Genomic DNA, 23,287 nt, shown 5'->3' with positions numbered 1-23,287 from the left:
CATGGAGCAGGAGCTTTGGGGCAGGGAAGACACTGAAGACACATGCTGGTTAAAATCTTAAGCTGGCCCTTTCGATGGGAAGGAGGACAGAAAGTCCTGTCAATGCAGTTACCCTCCTGAGGGATGTGCAGCACAGCCCTGCACATTTTGGGGAGAGGCTACCTGGGATCTGGCACAATCTGTCATGATTCAGCTCTAGGTATATGTTTGTTTTAATGCCATTGAAGCTGTCATCATAATTCTTTACCAGATCAGTGCTTTGCAGTGCATGACTGGAGGCTTGAGGTACCAACACGCCTAAACCAGACTGTGAGACTTGGTCACACCATTGCTTTTGTGCCATCTGACACATCCTGTGGTCTGGAGTCGTGGACCAGGTTGTTTCCAGAGGGAGGCCTCTAGCACTGGATTTTCTTTTGTATAATCACATTAGTTATACTAAGAAATGTTGGATGTTGTTCAGGGCCATCTTAGCGCTTCAGAGAAATAAGCCTGGATTTGATTATAATTGATACATAATGCTCTGATTACATTTTGGGATAGAGAGAAATATCTGATTCAAGGTTTCCTACTCAGTATCATCATGTGAATCACACACAGCTGATATATAAGAAAGAAATTTTGGTGAAATAAATTACATACCTCTGTCAAAATCAATTTCTCGTATTATTTTTTCTTCTCTACTGAGGTTCACTGTGAATTGGTTCATATTTTCATACCCATCCTCTATTTTTTCCATTTGAAATCCTTTAGAAGCTTCAGTAATTCTAAAGTAGAGATTGGTTATTAGCATTGGATTTGAAGATAAATTTATAAATTGTAAGTGATTATAAAAAACAAGAGTCTCATGTTTAAATACTTACTTTTGTAGCAATGTTTTGGCATTCTGTGGAAACAAAAAATAAATAACTGACTTCTTAAATGATTCTATTTTTTCAGCCATTTTATGCATTGAGAAATAATTCTTACACAGGCAGCATCTAAAAGCACTAATAAGGATTTCATAAGTGACAGCCATGACATCTATGAATGAGATGAAATTTGGATGGTAATTAGTATACAGCTGAGTAAACCTTTCAGTTCTTCAAAGATGTTTTAATTAAAACGTGAATATGATGGGAAATATACACAGTTGGTTAAAAAAAACCCGCAAATGGAAATATTTTTCCTCGTTTTTTTGGTTGTGTTTACGGTGAAAAGCATTTGGTCCGTTACCCCCTTTAGTCACAGTAATTACATCTTTGACTTTCCATAAGGGCATCCTTTTGGAGAGACAAAATTCTCTTTGTCTCGGAAGAATATTGTACTCTTCAAAGGCAATTCTTTGATGAAAGTAAGTGGGGGTTGTTTTATTTTGTTTTTATTTATTTGTGGGGTTGTTTTGTTTTGTTTGGTAGAAAATGCCCTTCCAGCCTTTAGTATAGAGGAATTGTAAATTTGCAGGACAGAAATTCTACACCAGTGAATTCATTGGACAGGATGCTAATGGTTCCCTACTCATCTCTCTTAAATTTATAGTGAGAAAACAGAAGAAAAAAAATTAAGTAAAGGCATACAAATGTAACTTAGCACACAAATTATTGAAAAGTTAATAATTTTGTCAATTTGCAAGTGAAACCTATAATTCTCAGAAGTTCATGTATACATGAACATATTGTCCCACCATGATATTGGTGGGAAAATAAAGATTAGGTGGAATATGTTTAAATTCCTGTTTCTTCTGTGGGGACCAGAAATTCATATACAGGATAGTATATTTTGGTGCAAATAGCAAATACTCATGTTCTTGATTTGGATACTATTCACAAGAAGAGTAGTTACTTGTCTGAGTTGATTCAAGTGTTTAAAAAACGAGTTTGTACAAATGGTCACTTGAAGATAACCAAGCTCTGAATGGGCCTACAATTGAGAAATGTTTAAATAATATATCAATAAACCCATCATTCTTTTTCTATCTCTATTTACAGACTTTATACCTGCAAAAACACAGCCATTTCTGGTTCTTCCATGAACTGGATTCCTGATTCAACCAGTTTTGACACAGCTTCCAAGTGATCCGCATACTTCTTCATCAGGGAGCGGACATGTTCCAGTTTCTCCTCTTGGGTTCTAGTGATTATTTGCGTCATCTCATTTTTTCTTTCTTCCAGTACAGAATAGAGATAGTCAAATTTTTCACACAACTGTTCTTTCTGTCGTCTGCAGCATTCCTGTGAATCATTTGGTTTATGTTAAACATGTTATGTTCTTAAAAGGGTTTCTATTTTTACAGTTACTTGCAAGAATTTTCATCAAAGAAATTCCTCTTTCTGAACAGTGCAAAGGATTCTGAATGACCCCAGAGACTTTTATAATTTTCAAAGTCCAAGCTGTTGGAACAAAAGTTTAAAAACTCTTCTCAAACTCTGAGTTTCAAGCCACTGAAAGCCCCCAAACAGGTTATTGTATAACTTGTGAGTCTGCTAAAAAAAGTAAAAAGGTATTTATGATGTCTGTATAGATACATCAAAGTCTGCAGAAAAAGTAAAAGCTCCCACCGTATTAGCAGCTGGGTTCATTTGCTTGAACAGAATGGTTTTAAAAGGAGTGAGCATCTCAAACAGCTCTGGAGAATTTTCTTTTTCTACCAGAGTACCTGGAACAATCCTGGCTGGGCTTGATTTTCACATACTCCCTCTTATACTCTATTTGGACAAGAGGTGTCCATTATATTCCACTTACTGTGCACTGAATGAGGTAGAGGTTCTGCAAAGAAAATGGTGTGTGACAGAAGCACAAAGACAAGAAGGAGGAATTAGATTCCAACCACATGTTCAGGCACTGATTTTCACGTCGTTTTTTGAGACACTGCTATTGTCCCTCCAACCAGACAACAGCATCTTTTACTGACTTAGGAGGATGGGTTTGATGACTGCTGCATTGAGCGCTCTCTAAAAAGAACAAACTGCACTTGTAAAGGAGGATTTATGGGGAGGAAATGGAAGACAGATTATATATAATGTCTGAGGTCTACCAAATAGAAGTACTTGAGTCATCTGGGTGCCCCAGGGCATAACCTTATTGTGGTTAGACCTGGTTGTGGATGGTGGTGATTATTTAAATCTCTTTCCTAGGAACTGAGGCTGAATCGATTCCTCATCTTTGTTCCTTGAGGCACAATGCTGAGATTCTGGCAGCACAGGATTATTAACAGTCCCACAGTACTTTTGGAAGTGATAAGACTTATTATTCACAGCACTTGGCCAGAGAGAATCCCACTTTTTTCTTGACTTCCAGCCAGAGCTCATTCCTATGAGTGGTGATAGTCTGCTCCGTATAATTTAAAGGAGAAAGCCTTTCAAAGGTGTACATTTGGCTAAAAATCACTGTCTACATGGGGGTGGAGAGGGGATTGAATGCACATCTCGATGCATTGACTCAAGTATCCACTTCTGCTACCCAAATAAGGAGGGCTAGGCTGAACAGGCATTCCTAATTTAAATGTCCTTGCAGGGGGTGCAGGCATATCCTGCCCTTCTTGGAGTCCTTGTCAGTTCCCAGGAATTCCTGTTTAGGGCAATTACGGGGAAGTTAAGGAAGTTTTCAAACCAAGTGAGTCATGGTTTCTGGGTGTCCTTATATTTTCAGACCTCAAATAATCTTCTTCCACTCCTCTCCTAGTTTTGTCCCCATGAAATGTCACTCAGAACACTTGTAAAACAACCTTAATTTCAAGACAGGTGCGTGCTATCTTTGTCATTTGACACAGGACAAGTGTTAGGGGAAGAAGAGCAAGCAAATGATAGCAGGGTGCCCTGAGAGGTCCTTCCCCATCTTTAAGCACTCATAGATAGTATTTCCTGCCAGCAGATATTACAGAGTTGTGAATCTCAAGAGTGAGAGTGCAAAACAGGTTTCTAACTGCAAATGCTGGAATATTTCTGAAATATTCTCGTTCTGCATAAAAAGTTCCCACATGAAGTCTCTGTCTGATGGAATTACTCTAATCAGATTCTGTGTAATGAAAAAGGTTAACAAATACATGACTTTGCATTCTAAAAAGATCTCAGCCTTTTTGTTTTTTAAAGCACAGCTACATCAAAAAGAAAGGAGTCCTTGCTACTGAGCATGAGTCTCATTGCTTGTTCCAAAGGACCTGTATTGACTGGCCTATGCTTTTAGCATTTGAAAAACCCCTGTAATTTTTCCTTTGTTATTAGACTCATTTACAGAGCTGAACAGAACTTAATTATTATAGTTTTCTGGTATTTAGCATTTTATATTATTTCTCAATTTTCAGTATAATATGTGAATTAGGTCTACCTTTCAATCAGTTAAAAGCCTTTTTTTCCTTTTCTGGTTTTTAGGGTTGGATAGGAGCAGTGGCTAAACATAGAACTGTAGGCTATGACTTACTCCAGCTAAAAGGAAAATGATCACGTATTTTCTGCTAAAGCAGATATTTATTTTTCTCTGCAAAGTGTTAAGCAGAAAGAAGAGATAATCCTGGATTGTGTTATTTCCATGTGAACATTTCTGAGCTCCAGCTGTAGCTTCTCATCTTCAAGGACAAACTGATGTCAATTCACACAAAGCTATTGCATAGTAGGAAATGTGATTTGCTTGAATTGTAACATGGAAGAAGTACCAAGGTAAACTCTAAGATCTATTTTCTGCAATCTTTGACTTTAAAGGTGAAAAGCCTGATAAAACATCTGAAAGTAAAATGGCTGCACTTTCTTTGGGCTTTGACTTTAAAGGTTAGATTTTAAACTGAGTGAATGACTCTGAGAAAGCTTGAAAATGTTTCAGAAAATGTTGTATTTATAAGGGTATTTTTAGCACAGTGTTTTCTCCATACTTCAGACTTGGTGTTTGAAGATGTGTTTCGGGTTCAGCTAGTTCAACTTAAATGAGTGTAAGCTTTTGCTTTTGTATAATTCAAATTTCTGCAGTTAACCTACTTGAAAGGCTTGTTTCTGTCTGCAAAGTCCTGATAGCAGACAATTTCATCCTTGCGGCATGAAGGCTTCCCAACTACGAAGTTCTGACTGCCATTAATGTGCTCTCTCTTTTACTTGGGCCAATGGTTTTGTGTTCTTTGAAACAAACTTAGACATTTTCTGTTTCTTCTTGCTCGGAATTGTGTACATAGATTGTGCAATTGTTTCTTCTTACTAATTAGAGTCTATACATCTTGGGTTAACTTCTTTTTGCCTACCATTTCTCTTTTCTGCTCCAACTCTGAAGGGTCAATATAATTCTAATTGGGCTGAGAGGGATGCGACTCCTTCCCTAGATGCTTCATCAAACTCTGATCACAAAATCAATTCATATGAGCTCCTTTCAGCCTATTGCTCTGTGATGCTCAGATTAGTCAAAGTTGATGTTTCTATTTGCTTTGCTGATGCGAAGCTCTCAGAGGAAATGAAGGTCACTTCTACTATTGAATAACACAAAACTAATTCCAACTCTTTCAGAGCAAGGCCTTTACCAGAAAGTCCAGTAGAATCCGAAACTCTTCTCTCCCATGAGCAACAAAACTCCTTATAGGACAACATATTAAAACACTGCTTCTGTGGAGAAGGCAAACCAACCAAATACAGAGCAAATGCTGACATACCTCTGAACCATGCTGTGCCCACCTTGTGGCTAAGACTAAGACTCTATTCACCAGACCTCTCAGACTTTAGACTGATACTGGTCTTTCACAGCTCTAGAATCTGATCTTAGATGTTAAATGAGCTGGGAGTTGATGGCATTTTGGTGGATCTGCTTTTAACTTCAGTAAGATCCTATTCCACCAAGAATATTGAGCAAGACTTGCTGATATGGATTATCCTTACTCTTTTATCCTCCACCATACAGCAAATGTCAGAGGTGCTGAGCAGGTTGTATCTTTTGGTTGAGGCAGTACATCTTGATAACGTACAAAACCACGAGGAATGGTTTAGTGAAACGATGTGGGAATGCATTTGGGTAAAGTGAGGTCTGTTTAAGAATGATCATTACCAGAAGTTTAAAAGATGCAACGTCACACTGAAATAATTGCATTTAAAGAGGTGGTACCTACCTCAACCATCTTGCAGGTCTCCTCCAGCTGTGTGACAATCCCTTGCACTCTGTCATTGCTCCCCACCAGGACTGCAATGCCATCACTCAGCTCAGACTAGGCAGTAAGAAGAGAGCAAGCAGAAGGGTGTTAGGTGCTGTCATACTTCAGGGTGACACATTTAACAGTGGGGAGCAGGAGACAAATAAGCCATACCCAGGATAATACTTCATCTTTCCACCAGAACTGAGAAAATTAGGAGCTTTATGTGCCCACAAGATTATACTTTGACATTTGTTTCCTCCTGCAACACACTATGAAAACACTGACAGTTTGGAACCTTAATGGAGAAGAAACTGTGGTTTGGAAAGAAGGAAGCACTTTGTTCTAGGAGGTTCTTCTAGATGCTTTTGTTTGAAGTGCTGTTTCAACAGGCCCCAAATATTTCCTTTGGGTTTGTTGAGAGAAAAGACTTTGTCTCTTGAGGGGTTGTTTTTTCAGTGTCTGGGTCTAGTCACACGCTGTGGTATTTCCCTGAGGACTGTAGCTCTTGGCCTTGGAATGGAGGTGGCCCACGGACCGGGACGGACCAAGGAGTTACAGAGTCCCTGGCATGTGGGCAGTGGGATTGTGGTTGTGGTGAGAGGGGCCAGGAGAAAAGGAGGAGATGAAGATGGAGGCTGAGCCACTGGCATGAGGGGAATGGGTGGAGGGAGAAATTACCCGACTGTGGGGATGGAGGTGATTGTGAGGTATCCCTAAGAGAGAGAAAGAAGCCAGTCCTAGGGAACTTGGGGAGGGTGCTGGGGAGTGCGAGGGGCCCTTGGCACACCGCTGTAGTAACAGAGACAACTGTGTTCATGCCTCCACAGCTCTGTACAGGATCCTTTGAGGCTTTCACAGCTCTGTAAAGGCTCCTTTGAAGCATGCATCCTGCAGCCTCCAGGTTACGCCTCCTGTCTTGAGTATGACAGCCCCTTTCCATGAGCACTCTAGGAAGGAAAACACAGTTTGCAAATCTCCATGCAAAATGAGTGATTGGGGGCATGGATTCAGTCCAAAAAACTTCTCCTCCTTCTCCCAACTTTTTTTGATTGAAAAGGATGTTTGTAACTACTTTCCTAAAGTGACTCCTCATTTGTAATTTACACACACATGCGTCTGTGTGACAAAGTTGGAGGCTGGGATTGGAAACTTGGCCTGTCTGATTGCTTGCCCCACTGGGGCCCTCCAGAAAAATGAGCTGTTTATCTCAGGAGGATAACCCAGTGAGTCAGGTTTTAAATTAATACTGTATTAAAAATAAACAAGTCTTTTACTGGTGACAGCAAGGGCAGAAGATGTTAGGTACATCCTGTGCTGCCAACTATTGAATATTCCTTCATTCACTTGCAGGAGGAGGTTTTTCACTTAACTTTTCTTAAAAATGGGATGCTTAAATGTAAAAGTGCCTGATAGATAACTATTTGATTTGAAATGGTCTATTCTCTTTCCAGTTCCTAGTGTTAGAAATCCCACTTGTTTGTCTGATCTAGAAGCACTGAAAAAAAGGGATTAGGAACTCAAAAGAGAGATCCTCAACTCCACATCAAAACTGGGACACTGTAATATCTTTCTGTGTGATCTCTCATAAATTTATTTTCCTGTGTTTCTAAACATTTCCTACAGATTTATAAGAGCCTTTCAGTCACACACACAGGCAAAGGCACCCCCAGACCCTTTTGGAAACTTGCAGGAGCTCATGGGAACACTTCCCTGTTGATGGTCCTGTCAGTTTCTTCAAGGACTTTGAGAAACAAGAAGATACTTACCTTCTGTTGCTGGTAAACATTTGTGAGAGGAGCAACCTGACAGTCTTTGTGGGCACCAAAGATTTTGCACAAGGAGCAGGTGGGCATTTCACAGTTCAAACAATAAATATTAATTCTCTCATCTTCGTGCTCCTCACACATTGGCTGGTCACACTTCCTTTCAGGTCTGCAAAAGAAAACAAGTTTAAAACAAACATGGTGCTCATGAGTTTCTGATAACAACACTTAGGGTATTAGCACGAAATATAGTACATTTGTATAGCAGCATCCAAGGCTGACTGAATACACAGCATAGACTTAAACCTGCCACATGGGAAGACTTAAAGAGACAGTGGTACAGCTGAATGTCCTGACACAGTATGAAGGGATGACAATATAGCAACATGACTTCATATGGGGATTCCCATATGAATGAGGAATGTGAGTGGGAGTGTGACGGAACCCTTGCTCATATTTAGAAATTTAAATAACCTTACTAAGCCTACTAACTAATACTAAGCTAACCTTACTCAGACTACTCATGTATTTTAGTTAGCATGTTATCTAACATCTGTCTGAAATATGAAACATACGTAATTTCTTTCTGGTTCATCATGCAAATTGTTGTGCACTTGGCTTAATGCAGCAAAGCTCTTATGGAGGGGACTGATTTCAAGCAAGAGTTGTAGATACTGATGAATCTTTGAGCCTGTAACTCTAAATCTCTGCTGATGAGCTTTGTGAGGCCCTGGTCAGGACTGCCAATATTGAACAGCACTGGGTCCTTACATTAGGCCAGCAACTAAAACAAGGTGTTACACAAATTAATTTCAGTCAGGTGGCACATGTCTAACCTTACAATGTCAAACCTTTTAGCAGTAGTTTACTCAGCTGTACCCAGAAGAAAGGGCATGGGCTACACAAGTGTTCCTTTCCTGTGCTAAGCCAGGAACTGTCGCCACATTATAGCTCAGTCTGATCTCCTCTTCACCAAAATGATTTAGCTGTACACACATATGTCTACACAACCTGCTATCTTAGGAACTAATTTAGTTGTAGCTTCCTTCAAATGAGCCACTTAACTGGCATTCCCAGTGCAAGTGACAGCTCTGGTCTAGTGTGTGTGGGCAGGGTGGCACTTTCCTGAGCCCAGACTTCAGGCTTAACATCTGTGGCAAACGCATGAGTGTGTAAGGATGTGGTACAGAAGACAGGGACCAGTAGACCAATGGAAAGAGTGTGTCTGGGGTTCAAGCCTTCAAAAGCCACCACTGCTACTGTGGCAATGTTAAATATTTTCAGCATAAACCATTATCCCCTTCTGCTACTGTTTGGAAAGAGAACTATGACTTACCTGTACCAAGTGGAAAAATGGCATCATATAAACATATTTTTTCATCATTAGAAACTATAGAATTTAATGGAATTACATGGGAACCTTTTCTTAAGCCATTCTATGGAACTCTGTAGCAAGGAGGTAAACAGTCATTCTATTAAAGCTTAAAATGTATGGAAACAATCATTATTTATATTATATTACAGTGGAGTTTTTCCATACAGTTTGGTAGAGTGGATATGGCATTTATTTTTTAATGACAAAGTACAGATTTTCTCTTCTGAAGGGTATGGAATATGATCAGTCAGATGCATTTAAAAAAGAAATCTAGCAAGAAACAAAATGTCTCACACATTTGTGGTTTTTTTTTAATTCCAGAGTGCCCTGGGATTTAAAGGGTTCATAAGGAAAATCTGTAATCTGCCATATAACATGATATGCCAGAATAAAACAAGACAAACACTTCCGAAGAAAGCCTGTGTTATTTGGGTCAGATTTCCAGCATTCATTAACATCAGGCACTTTGTCAAATCCAGCACTGTTTCAGTGATAGTCAAAAGAGGTGTGTCTCCACCATAAAAAATGGTTTACATTGTTTGCAGATTACTGCAAACAGCCCCTAATATATTCATGTTGTAGTGCACCAGTGGGAGGGCCCATGCGTGAGGGCAATACAATGAATTTCAAAGCCATTAATTAAGCCTGAGATAGCAGCTCTTCCTGCAGATATTTACAAGACCAGAGCCAGAAACTACTAGAATTTTATTGGACACTGGAATGGTGCCACTTGCATGAAAGACACATTACATAGAGCAAAAAGGTGACGGTGTCAAGCAAGTTCAGCCAGAAGCAGCCAACCTTCAAAGGTGCCGCGAAGAGCTGGAAGAAACCTGGCAGAACTCCCTGAACTAGTGGGGCCCTGAAGACAGTGTCAGAAGACTAGAAATAAACAGATTTACAGGCTCCTCCCCAGGCTGTGCAAAAGGAGAGATTTTTAGCACACCATTCCCTGACTGCAGAAAGGATCCTCTAGATCTGTGTTGGGGTAGCAAAGGCCAAAACACAACCTCTAAGTTTAAAATGGAGACTGCTTCTGAAACAGGAGATTAAAGAGTAGCTGATAGGAAAATAACTGCATGGCTTTAGTAACAGAAAAGATTCACCATAGCTGTGCTGGTGACCACAGAGATGTCAGGTTGCTGAAATGTCGTGATAACTTTGTGGTTTCATTCTTGGACTCTTCTCTTTGAGATGCTAAGCCTGTGTTTGACTGCTAGAGGCTTACTCTTCCCCATTGAAATCGTGTTTGAACCACACCTGAAGTACAGACTGGGTCCCATTCTGGACTGCCCAGTACATGAGAGACATCGACATACTGGAGAGAGTACAGCAAAGGGTCCTGAAGATGATTAAGGACAGCAGCTCTCCTGTGAGGAAAGGCTGAGAGAGCTGGAACTTTCAGCCTGGATCAGGGGAAGTTTAAGGGGAATCTTAACAATGACCTGATCTTATCAATACCTTCAGTTATCTAAATGCCTGAATGGAGGGTGTCATGAGGATGGAGTCAGGCCCTTTTCAATGCCAGGACCAGAGGCAATGGGCAAAAACTGAAACATGGGAGGTACACTCTGAACATCAGGAAACACTTTTTTACTGTGAGAGTGACTAAGCACTAGCATAGGTTGCTCAGGATGGTTGTGGAGCTTCCATCGTTGAAGACACTCATAAGCCATCTGGACATGGTCATGGGCAACTGGCTCCAGGTGGTCCTGCTTGAGCAACAGGTGGTTGGACCAGGTGACCTTGAGAGGTTCTTTCCAATCTTAACCATTCTGTGACTGTGATTTGGTGAGGAAATGCAAAGTTTCTGGGCACATAAAGAAGCATACTTTAAATAAGAACATAGTAATACCTTAGGAAAACTGCTGTTACAAAGCATGTTTTCTGTAGGATTTTTTCAAATCCAAAAAGGTCTCTACTGAAATCCTGAATTCAATTTTGATAGTGTTTTTACTGAGGATCCTAAGACAGCTGTAACCCTTCCTGTGCTATCACATCACCTGTTGTCTGCACCTGGCCAGGGGATGGAGAGGATCTACATGTCTCTATGAGGCACAGTCAGGTCATTAGTGAAGATAAGAAACTGCATTTGCTGCAGTATCAGTCTTGGGCATACAGAGCTAATGACTGGCCTCCACTTGACTTCATGCTGCTCACCATGACTCTTTGAGTCTGGTAGTACAGCCAGTTTTTTGGTCCAGTTCACTTTCCACTGTACACTCTAGAGGTTATTTCAACAATTTATGAATAAGGATGTCAGAGGAGACAGTGTCTAAGTCCAGATAAACAGTATCTACTGCTCTCCTCTCACGCACTGAGTTAGTCATCTCACTATAAAAGGCTATCAGGTTGGTGTCATGCTGATTTCCTCTTCATAAATCCATGCTGACTATTTCTAATCACCTTCTTGTTGTTTATATATTTGGAAATGGTTTCCAGGAGGGTTTGCATGAAATACTTTCTAGGGATCAGTGTGCATGACCAGCCTGTAGCTCCCTGGATTCTCCTCCTTGCATTCCTTGAAGATTGGAGGAACATTTGCTTTCTTCCAGTCCAGTCCACAGGAAACTGTTCCAATTACTCTGCCTTTCAGAGTACTGAGAGTGACCTTGCAATAATATGTCAGCTCCCTCACCACTTATGGATGCCTCCCATCAGGATGTCCAATTTTTTTTTTAATATTCTCTGACCTGATCCCCTTCCACCAAAGGTGAGTCTTCCTTGCTCTAGACTTTCCCACTGGTCTCAGGGTACTACAATTACTTAAAACTGAACTTTCTAGTTAAGTCTGAGGTGGAGGTGGTGTTGAGCACATTGGCCTTTTCTATGTCCTGTGTTACATGAGGCCCTGCTCCATTTAGCAGTGAACTCGCACTTTCCCTAATCTTCCTTCTGCTGCTGATGCAGCTGCAGAAGCTCTCATTAGCCTTCATGTCCCTCATCAGATTCAGTTCCAGGTGGACTTTGGCTTTTCTAACTCCATCTGCACGTGTTTGGAGAGTGTCTCAAAATCTTCCTGAATCACCTGCCCATCTTCCTTGTGCTTCTTTTATAATGTTTTCTTTTTATCGGGAGCTCTCTCTTAACCAATGCAGGTATTCTGTCACCATCGCTTGAGTTCTTATATATGGGGATAGACCATTTTTGACTTTGGAGGAAGGTGGTCCTTGAAAATCAGCCACAATGAGGGACTCTCTCAAAAGCAGTGAGAAGGCCACCAACACCCAGGGTAGAAATGGGGCTTGAAAAATGAGAAGGCTATAGAAGTTCATATGGACATAAGGGTTCTTGTAGCTCTGTTACACTACTATCATGAATGCCCAGCCCAAGAACACTATTGGTGCAGGTGAGCTTGGGGCTTTGTCTCATGGGGAGTTGGAGGAGAACCAGGTGACCTCACTCGTCATCTCTTTACTGCAGAGCCTGTGGGGCTCCTCCTTGCTTGGTGACCTGTGGCCAGGGAGCACATTTCCCTGGCCCAGCCTATCTGAGATCCCCAGACACCCCTGCACCCTGGGTTAGAGAGACACATCCTGCACTGGGAATTTGGGCTAAGACCTCAGAGGTGTCAGGGATAGAGGCTTCTGGCAGTGCTGGCTATGGGGCCCTGCAGCACGTCAGCACCATCACAGAGCCCATGCAGGCTGCTCTCAGCACAGCCTGGTCCCTGCTGCACACTCTGCTCCATCCATGCTCAGGGCTGCAGGGACAGCCTGTTCCTCAGGCTCTCCCTGGTAAGTGCAAGGCAGAAAGAGTGCTTGACCCGCCCTGATCAGGATTCAGCTGGTAACAAAGCCCAAAGCACCTTTTGATCTGGAATAGCCAGCTGAGATCATTAGAACCTGCCAGATCTTACAAAAAGTCACAACCTCCTGTTGCCACCCTTTCCTGGTGACAGCAGGCATCCCGATGTTCCTCAGATAGTTTAGGTGATCAGTGGCCTACAGATTTTCAAAGACTGGTTTAATTTTTAGCCAACTCAATTTCCACTGTTTTCAGTCCTTTGCTGTCTTTTAAAGCTTTGTATGAGCCACCTCCTGCTTGAAAAATTCTTCCCTTGTGTTGCTAGCACATTCTAAATTGGGCAACAGGCTATGCTGCCATCAGCTGGAATTTGATGAGCAATGGGATAAAAGACCATATGATGTGATACTTAGTAATAGGAGGGGCTGCATATGAGGGCTCAGGCAGACTCTCCCAACCTCATAGTCCAGCTCCTGCCCCAGTTTTTATTAAAAAAAAAACCAATTCCTTAATTCAAATAGAAAATCCAATTACAAAAAAACCACCCCAATACTTTTGAAATAAGCTATTTTTGCCTAAGCAGGAGCCAAAGCTTGCTCCCTTGCTCCCTTTACTCTCCCTTTATTCTCCCTTTACTCTAAGTTCATGTGAAATGCAGATGGGAGCTGGCATCATTCTGGCACATGCAGTTACAGTGAACTATACCCACAGGAGAACTCGAGGGGAAGAGGTTCCTGTCTGGAAATCACAGGTGCTGCCATTTTGAAGAGTTGTCTTGGGAAGAACAAGGAGGAAAAGATCACATCTCACCCTTCTTCCTATATCTCTCTGCCAGACCCCTGTTGTCAGTATGGAAGAGGCTGGTACAAAAGGAAGAAGTGGGGAAGACTTGATTTCCCTTGACTTTTTGCTTTCAGTGGAACAGCACAGGGAAAAGCCATGAAAGATCTGCTCACACTCTCAGGGGACCCCGAGGAATGTTAGGCAGATGGAGATAAGCAGCTGAGGCCCACAAAGGGCCAAATAGTTTAGATAACGCTGCTATGCATTGCTGCTACTGCGTAACCCTGACAATGACTTTCATTCTAAGGACATATGTGAAGGTTAAATAAGCACCTTAACAGATTAAATAAACAAATCTTTTGGGCAAATATATAGGCAAATGTATGTTCATATTTTATTATTTTCTATTCTCTTGTTTTATTCATTATGTGTTTTACTTTCATGGAATTAAAAGAAAAATCTACTGAATCTATTACATTTCTGTTTAACTGTATTTTGTTCCAAATTCCCATGAACTACATGGGGAAAAGGAGCTTTTTTTTTTTTGAGTTAAATACAACTGTGATCTAAAAAAAAACAAAACCAAGGAAGACATGAGGCCATATATGTCCAGCTTATTTGGCCAAAAGCAAAGTCCACCATTGCAGCTTTGTTGATTCATTTCCTCTGAGATTTTCCTGACTAAAATAATATTTGAGTATCAATGACACACACAGGGGTAGCTGACCTCTACTTGGCACCGAGCGCAAAGGGCAGCAGAAAGGACAATTTTAAGCCAACTTTGTGCCCTCCAGTGCTTTGGAGCTCCAACCTATGCCCAGCTGCAGCAGTCCTCAGAGAAATTCAAACAGCCAAAGTCACTGTCAGGCTCCAAAATGTTCTCTCTGCTGGTGACTGTCCTCCTCTGCTGGAGGAGGCATCCTCAGCCATCCCAGGGACTGGGTTCTGATGGTTGTGTCCACCTGCACCAGTGATGCTACCTCACTGACCCTGGGGAACCCAGCTCCTTGTTGCAGTGGAATCAGAAGACTGGCGGGGAGCGCGGCCAGAATTACACCTTCCAGGTGAACAAAACACCTTGCCATACAAAACCAACTCTAAGGATTCATGCTGGTGACAAAAAACAGCTTCCCTGGGTGAGAGCTCCTTGCTTGGTGGCCTGGGACCAGGTTAACTTCATGATAGAATCACAGAATTATTAGAATGGTTTGGGTTGGAAAGGACCTGAGAGATCATCTAGTTCCAACGTCCCTACCTTGGGCAGGGACACGTTTCACTAGCCCAGCTTGTGTGAAGCCCCATCCATCCAGGATGCCAGGGATGGAGCATCCACAACCTCTCTGGGCAACCTGTGCAAGTGCCTCACCACCCTCAGAGTGAAGAATTTCTTTCTATATCTAATCTAAATATATTCTCTTTCAGTTTAAAGCCATTCACCCTTGTCCTATCACTACATGCCCTTGTCAAAAGTCCCTCTCTAGCTCTCTTGTAAGCCCTCTATAGGTACTAGAAGGTGCTCTAAGGTCTCTGAGAGCCTTCTCTTCTCCAGATTGAACACCCCCAACTCTTTCAGAGGAGAGATGCTCAAGCCCTCTGAGCACCTTTGCATCCCTTCTCTGGACTCACTCCAGGAGGTCCATGTCTTTCCTGTGCTAAGGACTCCAGAGCTGGATGCAGGACTCCAGGTGGGGTCTCGTAAGAGCAGGTGGAGAAGATTATTTCCTTCACCTTCCCCCCTGCTGAGTTCTCCACAGTGGTACCATGTATCCAACCCATTCCAGGGAAATAGAGATGAGAAAACATTTTTCTGTTTCTGGATCAATTACACATCAAATGCAAGAAATTACCATTTAGGGGTAATCTTACTTTTTAGAATTAACCCATTCCTCTGCCCTGAGGTCTTGATTCTTGCACACAGCCACACAGCTCTGATACATATTGTTTCTGGCTGTTTCTTCTCTTTTATGGATTCCTAAATAAAACTTGATTTCATAAGTTCACATCCCAAGCTGACAGGAATGGAGATATTTTTAACGGAATTTTCATTTGGCATTATGATACATGGTACCTTTTGTGTGAAATTCAGTTTGCTTCTTGTTTGCACTGTCTGTACCTCAGGATTTTCTAACAAGATTTGAAATCCTTTCCCTTCTTCAGCATGAGAACACAGAGGTTAAAGACAAATAAGAATTATCAGAACCGTTTTTGCAATAAATGATGTTAACTAAGATACTTTTCCCTTAATCATGCGAGTAGCTGTGCTGACCTCCAGGGCCTTGCTCGCACATGTAAGTGTTGCTTATGTGAATAAGCATGGCCCAATCCCCTGGTGTAAGTGGAAACAGGGAAGCTCAGCATCTATTTGAATACAGTTTTCTGTCCTCAGTGAGAGCTGACTTCATTGTGCAGCAGACAGTCAGGCATGGCAGCATGATCCCTTTCTGCTTTTCTGAGAGACGAAATGACTAAATCAACCTCAACTATGCCCTCTGAAATACACACATTCCCTTGTTACCTTGTGGACTCCTGCTTGTAGATGTCGATGATGTTCTCCACCAGCAGGTTCCTCTGCAGCCCGTAGACGCCGTGTCGGTCCAGGACCACCTCATGCCTGCAGGAGGGACAGCGGAAGCGGCCTCCCGACGCCACAGTTGTACCTCCCCTGGTCGGCAGATAGGGGTTGGAGGCCTGTTTTGCCAAGCAGCACAAGGAGAGGCGGGTACGGCCGTGAAAAACCATGAAAGCCTCTTCCAAAAGCACCAAATGGTAGGAAACCATTTGTCACTACACCCAGTGAGAGGGTAATTCCAAAAAGTCACTCCTGGGAAAGCACCTGGCGACTGCTGGGCGAGGGGCCAGTCCCTCAGCTCACACTTCACCATGTCACCACAGCCAACAGGTGGCACTTTCACCTGCTGTGAGCTCAGCCCTGGCCCCCGGACACATCAACTTTGGCCTTAAATCACTCCCCCCACCCTATCTCACCAACTGTGAAAATTAGTCTACCAAAACATGGAAAAAACCTACTTTGCCATTCATTCCAACCAGTGCTGCTTGGAAAGCAGACCTCTGTGGGAAGAAACCTACCTGGAAGATGTCACTGGCGCACTTCCGACAGAGGTTGTGCTGGCAGGGCAGGATCACCACTGGCTTGGTGAACATCTCCAAGCAGATGGGGCAGATCAGCTGTTTCTCCAGGTTATCCATAGTTTGCTGCTCTTTGGAGAACGACTTGTAGCTCAGGGAGGTGCTCATCCCTAGCTTTTCCTGGAGCATATGCTCAGGGCCACGGCCTTGTGGAAAGGTTTCGGGGTTAATTTCCCTTGAAATAAGTCCAAGGCTGTGCTGCGATCAGAAGCTCTCTGGGTTGCTCGGGCCGGAGGACATTGTTTGAACGAGGGGCCGAGCACAGCCGGGGCTGTTTTTAGCAGTGCTGCGTCACGAGCTGCCGTCCTGCTGTGCCCATATATGCGCGTGAGAGCAGGACAGGCTGGGACAGGTGACGGCTGCCGGGGAGGGGGGGAGGCCGCAGAGGCCCTGGTTCTCCTCACTCACACATGGCAGCCTTCACCCCTTGAGCAGTTGGGGGAGTGATAAGCAAAGGCCTTCCACTCCCTTTCCTTATCTTTGCAGGTCAATGGAGAGCGAAGGGCTGCCCCAGCCTGCTCAGCCACATCCTGCAGCCTAATAAATGCTCTGCTGTGAGCGAGCAGTGGTGGCCATGAGAGCAGGATGTAATTTTGCCCATGTGTTTTGGCAGGCTCCAAGATCCTACCTTTCCAAGGTGTGAAGTACACGTGGTTACTGGAGAAGACAATAGGAGCGATGGCTGCTCTGGAGCTTGAACACTTCAGGGTGTAAACATCTCATCACCTTGAAATCCAGACAAAAAAAATTGCCTGCCTATAAGTGTGCTTTAAGTTTCTTCTGGTAAGATTTTAGTCTGTAACATAAAAATAATGGCATGACTATTCATGCCATTAACTCCATGGGCAGGTTAAATAGGCATGAAAAACATTATTTGAATTTCCTGATGAGCAGGAAACTGAAGAAATACTGTGTGAAAGGCTTTAATTTGTGCTGCTATAGAATAGGTACTGATTGTATATGCTCTCTCTCCGATAGTTTAATTCAAATATATTTTAGTTTTGGGCACTGCTGTGTTTATATCTGTTTATTAGACACTGATATCCCTTTCAGCTTGGCACTTGTTCCAGAGTTATTTTTAAAATGACAATTTCCCAGATAATTTCTGACATGTGATGCCTGATCTTAAGGGAGAGCCATCTGTGCTTCTACTTGCCAATAATTTATCACACAACTGTACAAGCAATAAATATCTCATCCTCAAATTTAAGCCAAAGTCCCTGCATTACTGTATAAAATCACTTTGCCACCATACTGTACATGTAATCAGAATATTTTCCTCTCTTTTAATCAATAACTACAATACTTTCTCAGTTAAGTTTCTTGTAGAAATCTCTAATGTTTATACTGCCTTAGGACTGTATAGGGCTTGCATCTGAGAAATGCAGGAGAGCAGCTGAGTGAGTGCCCTATGAATCCAAGGCCAGACCCCAATTCTAAAGCAGGGCCCACAGTCTGCATGCAACACCAGCCTGTAAACTGTGCACTTCAGGAAAATACAAAAGTGAAGGTTTTCAAGGATTTCTGCATGAAAATGAACACTATCCTCTGCATGCAATTGTAATTAATAACATTAAATTAACTGTATTATTGACTATTTTGTTTTCAGTGCCTCACATGCTTCTTGAGTGTTTGAGTGAAATCCTGTATTCATTTGCAGCCTGCTGAGCTGGAAATTCCCCTGTGTAATCTTACACATATTTGTCAGCAGTCCCATAAAAACAAATCGATTTTTTAAAGTCTTGTATTCATGGGAAATTAGCGATAGCTAAGTTAAACCCATTTGAAATCACACCTTTGCTTTGACTGCCTGGTGTGGACAAGAGCCTGGAGTCCAGTGGGAGAAGCTGCTCTGGCAGCTGAGCTGCAGACAGCTGGGGCTTTTGGCAGGGCTGTCAGGGAGCCTTCCCTGGCAGCAGCAAGAAGATATTTCTCTTCTTTCCCTCCCCTCCATGGCTAGGTCAGAGGTGACTTTTGCATCTGGAGGAATCTGAATGCCTCATTCTTGCCCTCCTAACTTTGAGTCAGCTGAATGCCTCATTCTTGCCCTCCTAACTTTGAGTCAGCTGCCCCTTGCACAGCAAAACCTGCTTCAATAAGGGGATCTGAATTAGATGAGGAAAGCCGTCCTCATCTGGCAGGGCAGGAACTTCCACCTCATTGCACAGGCAGAAACAGAGAAACTCTGGAGGAAAAAGCTGAGGGCTAGAAATGCCAGCACACAAAAACACCTGCATATGCTGATGTAGGGAAGGAGGTGTTCATGGCATGAAAAAAAGATATGCTGGCTCTTTGAAGAATGAACCTCTCAGGGTGTAACGTGCCTCTGGGATGTGATTCTGGTGAGTTTATACCTACACGTGGTAACCCCCAGAAGCCTTTTGTTAAGTGGCTGAGCAGGACATCTGATGCATCTGCAGAGGACATCTGGTGGCAACAAGGTGAGGGACAGTGTGCTGCGGGTTTTCCCCTTTCTGTGTGCTGAAGCATGCTAACATGGAACAGGTAATAAACAGCACAACCAAAAAGAGGAGTCAACAAAACAAAGATAAACCCACCTTTTGCTACCAGGCCTGGGCTGAAATATTTTTTCTGGCAGGAATACGTAGTCCAGACATGTGAAAAATTAGTACAGGTTTTTCTGACAAGGTATTATGAACCACAGCAATAAATTATAGGTAAAGAAATGCAGAGACTTGACCACACTTGCAAAGGCAGGATGAGAAGTGCCAGGAAAGCCACACATTATACAACCACTCTGCAATAAGGAAGAAGAGAAGAGCCAAGTCCAAGACACTGAGGAGAAATGGGAAGATTCTGCAGATGGTCTTCAGCAGGGACTACTCAGGATGAGCTTCAAAAGAACTTGCACTGAGAAAGAGCCTGGCACTCTCCTGTCTCTCCCTGGCAGCCCCACTCGCCTCCTCTTCCTCTCCTTCCACTCCTGCAGGGGAAGACCACCAGCACACACAGCTGTCCTCTGAAGAGTCACCAAGTCAAGCCATCTCTCAAGGGACAAACAAAGAGCAAGAGGACTTGCTTTAACCCCCCTCCTAGACATAAACTCTGGATGTCTCCCTGCCATCACCAAGAAGAAATCTTTTTTTTTTCAGTATTGCCTGCCTGGGAGTGCTACCTGGCTTTGTTGACACTACCAGAACACTGATTCCTAAAGATAGGCTTGCTTTTACAGACATTACTTCTAACTCCTCTATTGTGCAGCCAAGTAACAGCTTGCAGCCCGTGGACTGATGGCCTGGAACCTGGAAAGCTGGCTGCAAAGTGGTGGGTTTAGGAGAGAGATTTGGAGGAGGAAGGAGAGGTTAAGCGATGTCCAGGTTCAGGTTTCAATGCCATAATGACATCTCTGGGTTTTGCATTCACAGAATTCCCCTCTGCAGCCTCTTATCTTGTACCAGAGCTGTGAAGCTCTTGTGTATCACTCAGAAAATCAGTCCTGTAGCTCTCTTGCATGACTGGAAAACAAAGAGAAAAATCATATTTTGGCCAGAGGATGCTGTCAAAAATATGCTCCCACACGACTTGCTTCCCTAATGAGCCTGCAGAGACAAAGCGCACTCTGCAAGGAGCAGGCTCCTTGTCCAGGCATCCTGTCCTGGACATGGTGGGGGGTGAGAAGCATCCCGGTCCATGGGGTGACAGTGCCTTGGCCTGCTGCCACCTCACCTTCTGCCTGTCCTGGGGATGAGCAAGCACCCCGTCACCCAGCCCAGGGGTTGGCAGACCTCTACACTGGCAGCCGCCTAAAGCAGATGGGAGCTGCTCATCATTCCCTCAGCAGGGATCAACATCCACCCCCACCCCGCTGCCTCCAGCAGCTCCCCACACTGCTGAGGCTGGTGGGACTCCCCTGCAGGCTTTCCATAATAGCCCAGCTGCTGGAAGAGGACTGGGCTGGTGGGTGCCTGAGCAATACAACATCCTAACAAAAATGAGGTTGCTATCTCCAATTCTGCTCACCCAAATGTGAGACTTAGGGCAAGATGATGATGCATCCTTCACCTCTTCCCATACTGCTAACTCTGCTTGTTGCTCTGGCTGAAAAGATTTGCATTTTTAGCCAAGCATCCCTCGGGGAGGCTAGGGGAGGATCTCCATCCATCTCACCTTTTGTCTGTGCCCATTTCCCCTGCCATGAACAGTCCCTCGGGAGCAGGTGGCAAGCACCGGCATTCCCACCTACAGCCAGCATGTTGCAGAGACTCAGATTTCACTTACATTGGCAACAACGCACTGAGCCGACAAGCCAGCTATAAGATGAAGCCCTCCTACCTATACAAATGAAAACTGCAAATGATATTTTGCATTTCATGCTTTTATTGTGATCGATATACACTCCATGATAAATACTGAGACTACCCTTGTGTGTGACTCAATTTATGCAGCCAAAGAGAAACTTTGCAACAGACACAAGTGCTTTCAAAAACAGTTGCCTTTTGAGACTGACATTTTTTCCACTCAACACATATCTATATATATATATTTGTCTTTGTGTACTTCATATGTGATGACAGGCCATATGCGGTCAGTATTTGGAAACCTTCTAAAAACAGTCTGAGGGTTGGTTTCAGATCTCCAGAAAACAAAGACCACCACAGGAGATAATTACATCTTCAGAAAGTTCCTTTTGCACATATGAAATCACAGCAGAAGAGGAAAGCTCAAAGCATTTCCAAGGGTGAGTCACTGGGAGCACATCAAATGTACGGGACATGAGATTTCAGGGACAAGCTACAAAGACCAGAGGGATGATGTCTGCCCTTTTCTTTTGAATAGAAGATGGACACTGCCCTGAGCTGAACTGTGATCAAAAGCAGCCTTCTCCAGACTTAGCCACACTCACAGACCTTCCACAGTTTGCAACAAACTGGGAGAAACATGAGATAAAAGGGCATATGATCTAGATAACAAATTCTGTTCCAAATTAATCAGTGGCACCAACATAAATTATAACAGACAAACCTCAGAGATTTGGATTAAAAGACCCTGAAACAGTGAGACTCTGTTAACAAACTGCATCAAGGACTCATTCCTGCATGCTACGGTTTTGCCATCATGACACCAAGACATGGGGTCACTGCCCCAGCTGTCTGCCTGGGAGAAGGAAGATCCTTTGGCTTCCTTCTGCCCTCCAGCAGTGCCAGCAAGCCAGCATGAACCTGCCACCCAGCTTTCGGGGACACAGGGAAACAAAGCCCTCCCAAAAGGAAGTCCTGGTTTCCTCAGGGTCCTCAAGATCAGGATGAGAAACGGTGGTCAGGTCAAACCCTTTAGGCAGGCAGGATGACCCTGCAAGGTGATTAACATGAGGCATTTATCATCTTCCTTGCAATTACTGTATTTTCTAAAGTCTCAAAATCAGTGAGCCTGAAAGACCGGCTGTAGGATAACAAACATGAGATGAACAGTTCAGCATCTCCCCAAGCTACATTCAACTTTACAAACCCAGAGATTCTCAAACCCTCCTTCCCTCCACACATCACTGCTAGAAAGAGATCCATCTTTCACAGCCAAGGCATAAAAGTATGTCCAAAGTGTTGGGGAAGATGAAACAGGAAAGCCTTATAAATATGATTGCCTGACAAAAGATTTTGGGAATATGAAAACTACAGGCGACATCAAAATGAAAGCCACTTTTGAAATACCAAGTCTTAGTTACTGAACAACTGGAAAACAATGGTATGGCCGACTGAAGGTAATCCCCTCTTGATTGAACAATACCCTCTGCTTGCAGGCAGGTCCAAGGGTCAGAGCAGACCCTACTAGCTCAGCAGAAGGGGTCCAAAGAGTAGTTTTTAGAAGTTAAGATGTAACACTCTATGGTAATATAAGAACTCTTATAGGCTGTATGTAAATGCTATAGGATTTGTATCTTGTATTAGATTGGTTAGTGACAATTAGAATATTCAGTACAGAAGATGATTTATTGTATTGCAACGAGAACTTTGGCCTTTTACTTACTACTCTCTTACTTACTTCCTCTTCGCTCACTCTTACTCCGCTCTTACCTACTTGCTCTTACTTTTACACTCTTGCTCTCTTGGGCCTGCTCCGAGCTGCAGTTGGCAGCTCTAAGCGGTGCCCCTGTACCCACGCCCTTTGCAATAAACCACATGTTCCAAGATCTGACTTCAGAGATCTCTCGTCTCCGTCCACCCTGTCTGCCAACCCACCCAAGCTCCTACAATAACTCAGATTTGTGTGTCTCTTAAATGCCCTTGACGTTGCCATGGAGGGTGCAGCTTTGCAGTAAGATCTGTGTTTTGCCTGTGCTGACTGAGCATGCATATCTCTCACTATGCAGTTCTACCCTGTGCAGTCAGGATTGGGCAATATGAACCAATAGTTCATGGCAATAGACAGCACCATAATAGT

At 43.2% G+C, this 23,287-nt stretch overlaps 1 protein-coding gene across 3 annotated transcripts in view; it reads right to left on the bottom strand.

Annotated features, from left to right (window-relative positions):
• TRIM55 (tripartite motif containing 55) overlaps positions 1–17,312 on the bottom strand; it is a 37,876-nt gene extending 20,564 nt beyond the window's left edge. For 2 of the 3 annotated variants that reach the window (XM_042036278.1, XM_042036277.1), the window contains exons 1-7: positions 16,832–17,312; positions 16,260–16,432; positions 7,843–8,008; positions 6,053–6,148; positions 1,977–2,210; positions 864–886; positions 643–767 (exon numbers count right to left, since the gene is read on the bottom strand). In XM_042036278.1, the coding sequence (XP_041892212.1) occupies positions 643–767; positions 864–886; positions 1,977–2,210; positions 6,053–6,148; positions 7,843–8,008; positions 16,260–16,432; positions 16,832–17,020 (1,006 nt within the window). In that variant the 5' untranslated portion in view covers positions 17,021–17,312. The remainder of the gene's footprint in view (positions 1–642; positions 768–863; positions 887–1,976; positions 2,211–6,052; positions 6,149–7,842; positions 8,009–16,259; positions 16,433–16,831) is intronic. The other variant, XM_042036276.1, reaches the window with a different exon arrangement.
• Between the last annotated feature and the right edge of the window lie 5,975 nt (positions 17,313–23,287).

Source organism: Corvus kubaryi, unplaced genomic scaffold (assembly GCF_017639235.1).
Source record: "Corvus kubaryi isolate FWS band 111438036 unplaced genomic scaffold, C.kubaryi_AGA036_p1.0 37385, whole genome shotgun sequence".
In the NCBI taxonomy this organism is placed as follows: domain Eukaryota; kingdom Metazoa; phylum Chordata; class Aves; order Passeriformes; family Corvidae; genus Corvus; species Corvus kubaryi.
This window is presented reverse-complemented; position numbering and strand designations above follow the sequence as displayed.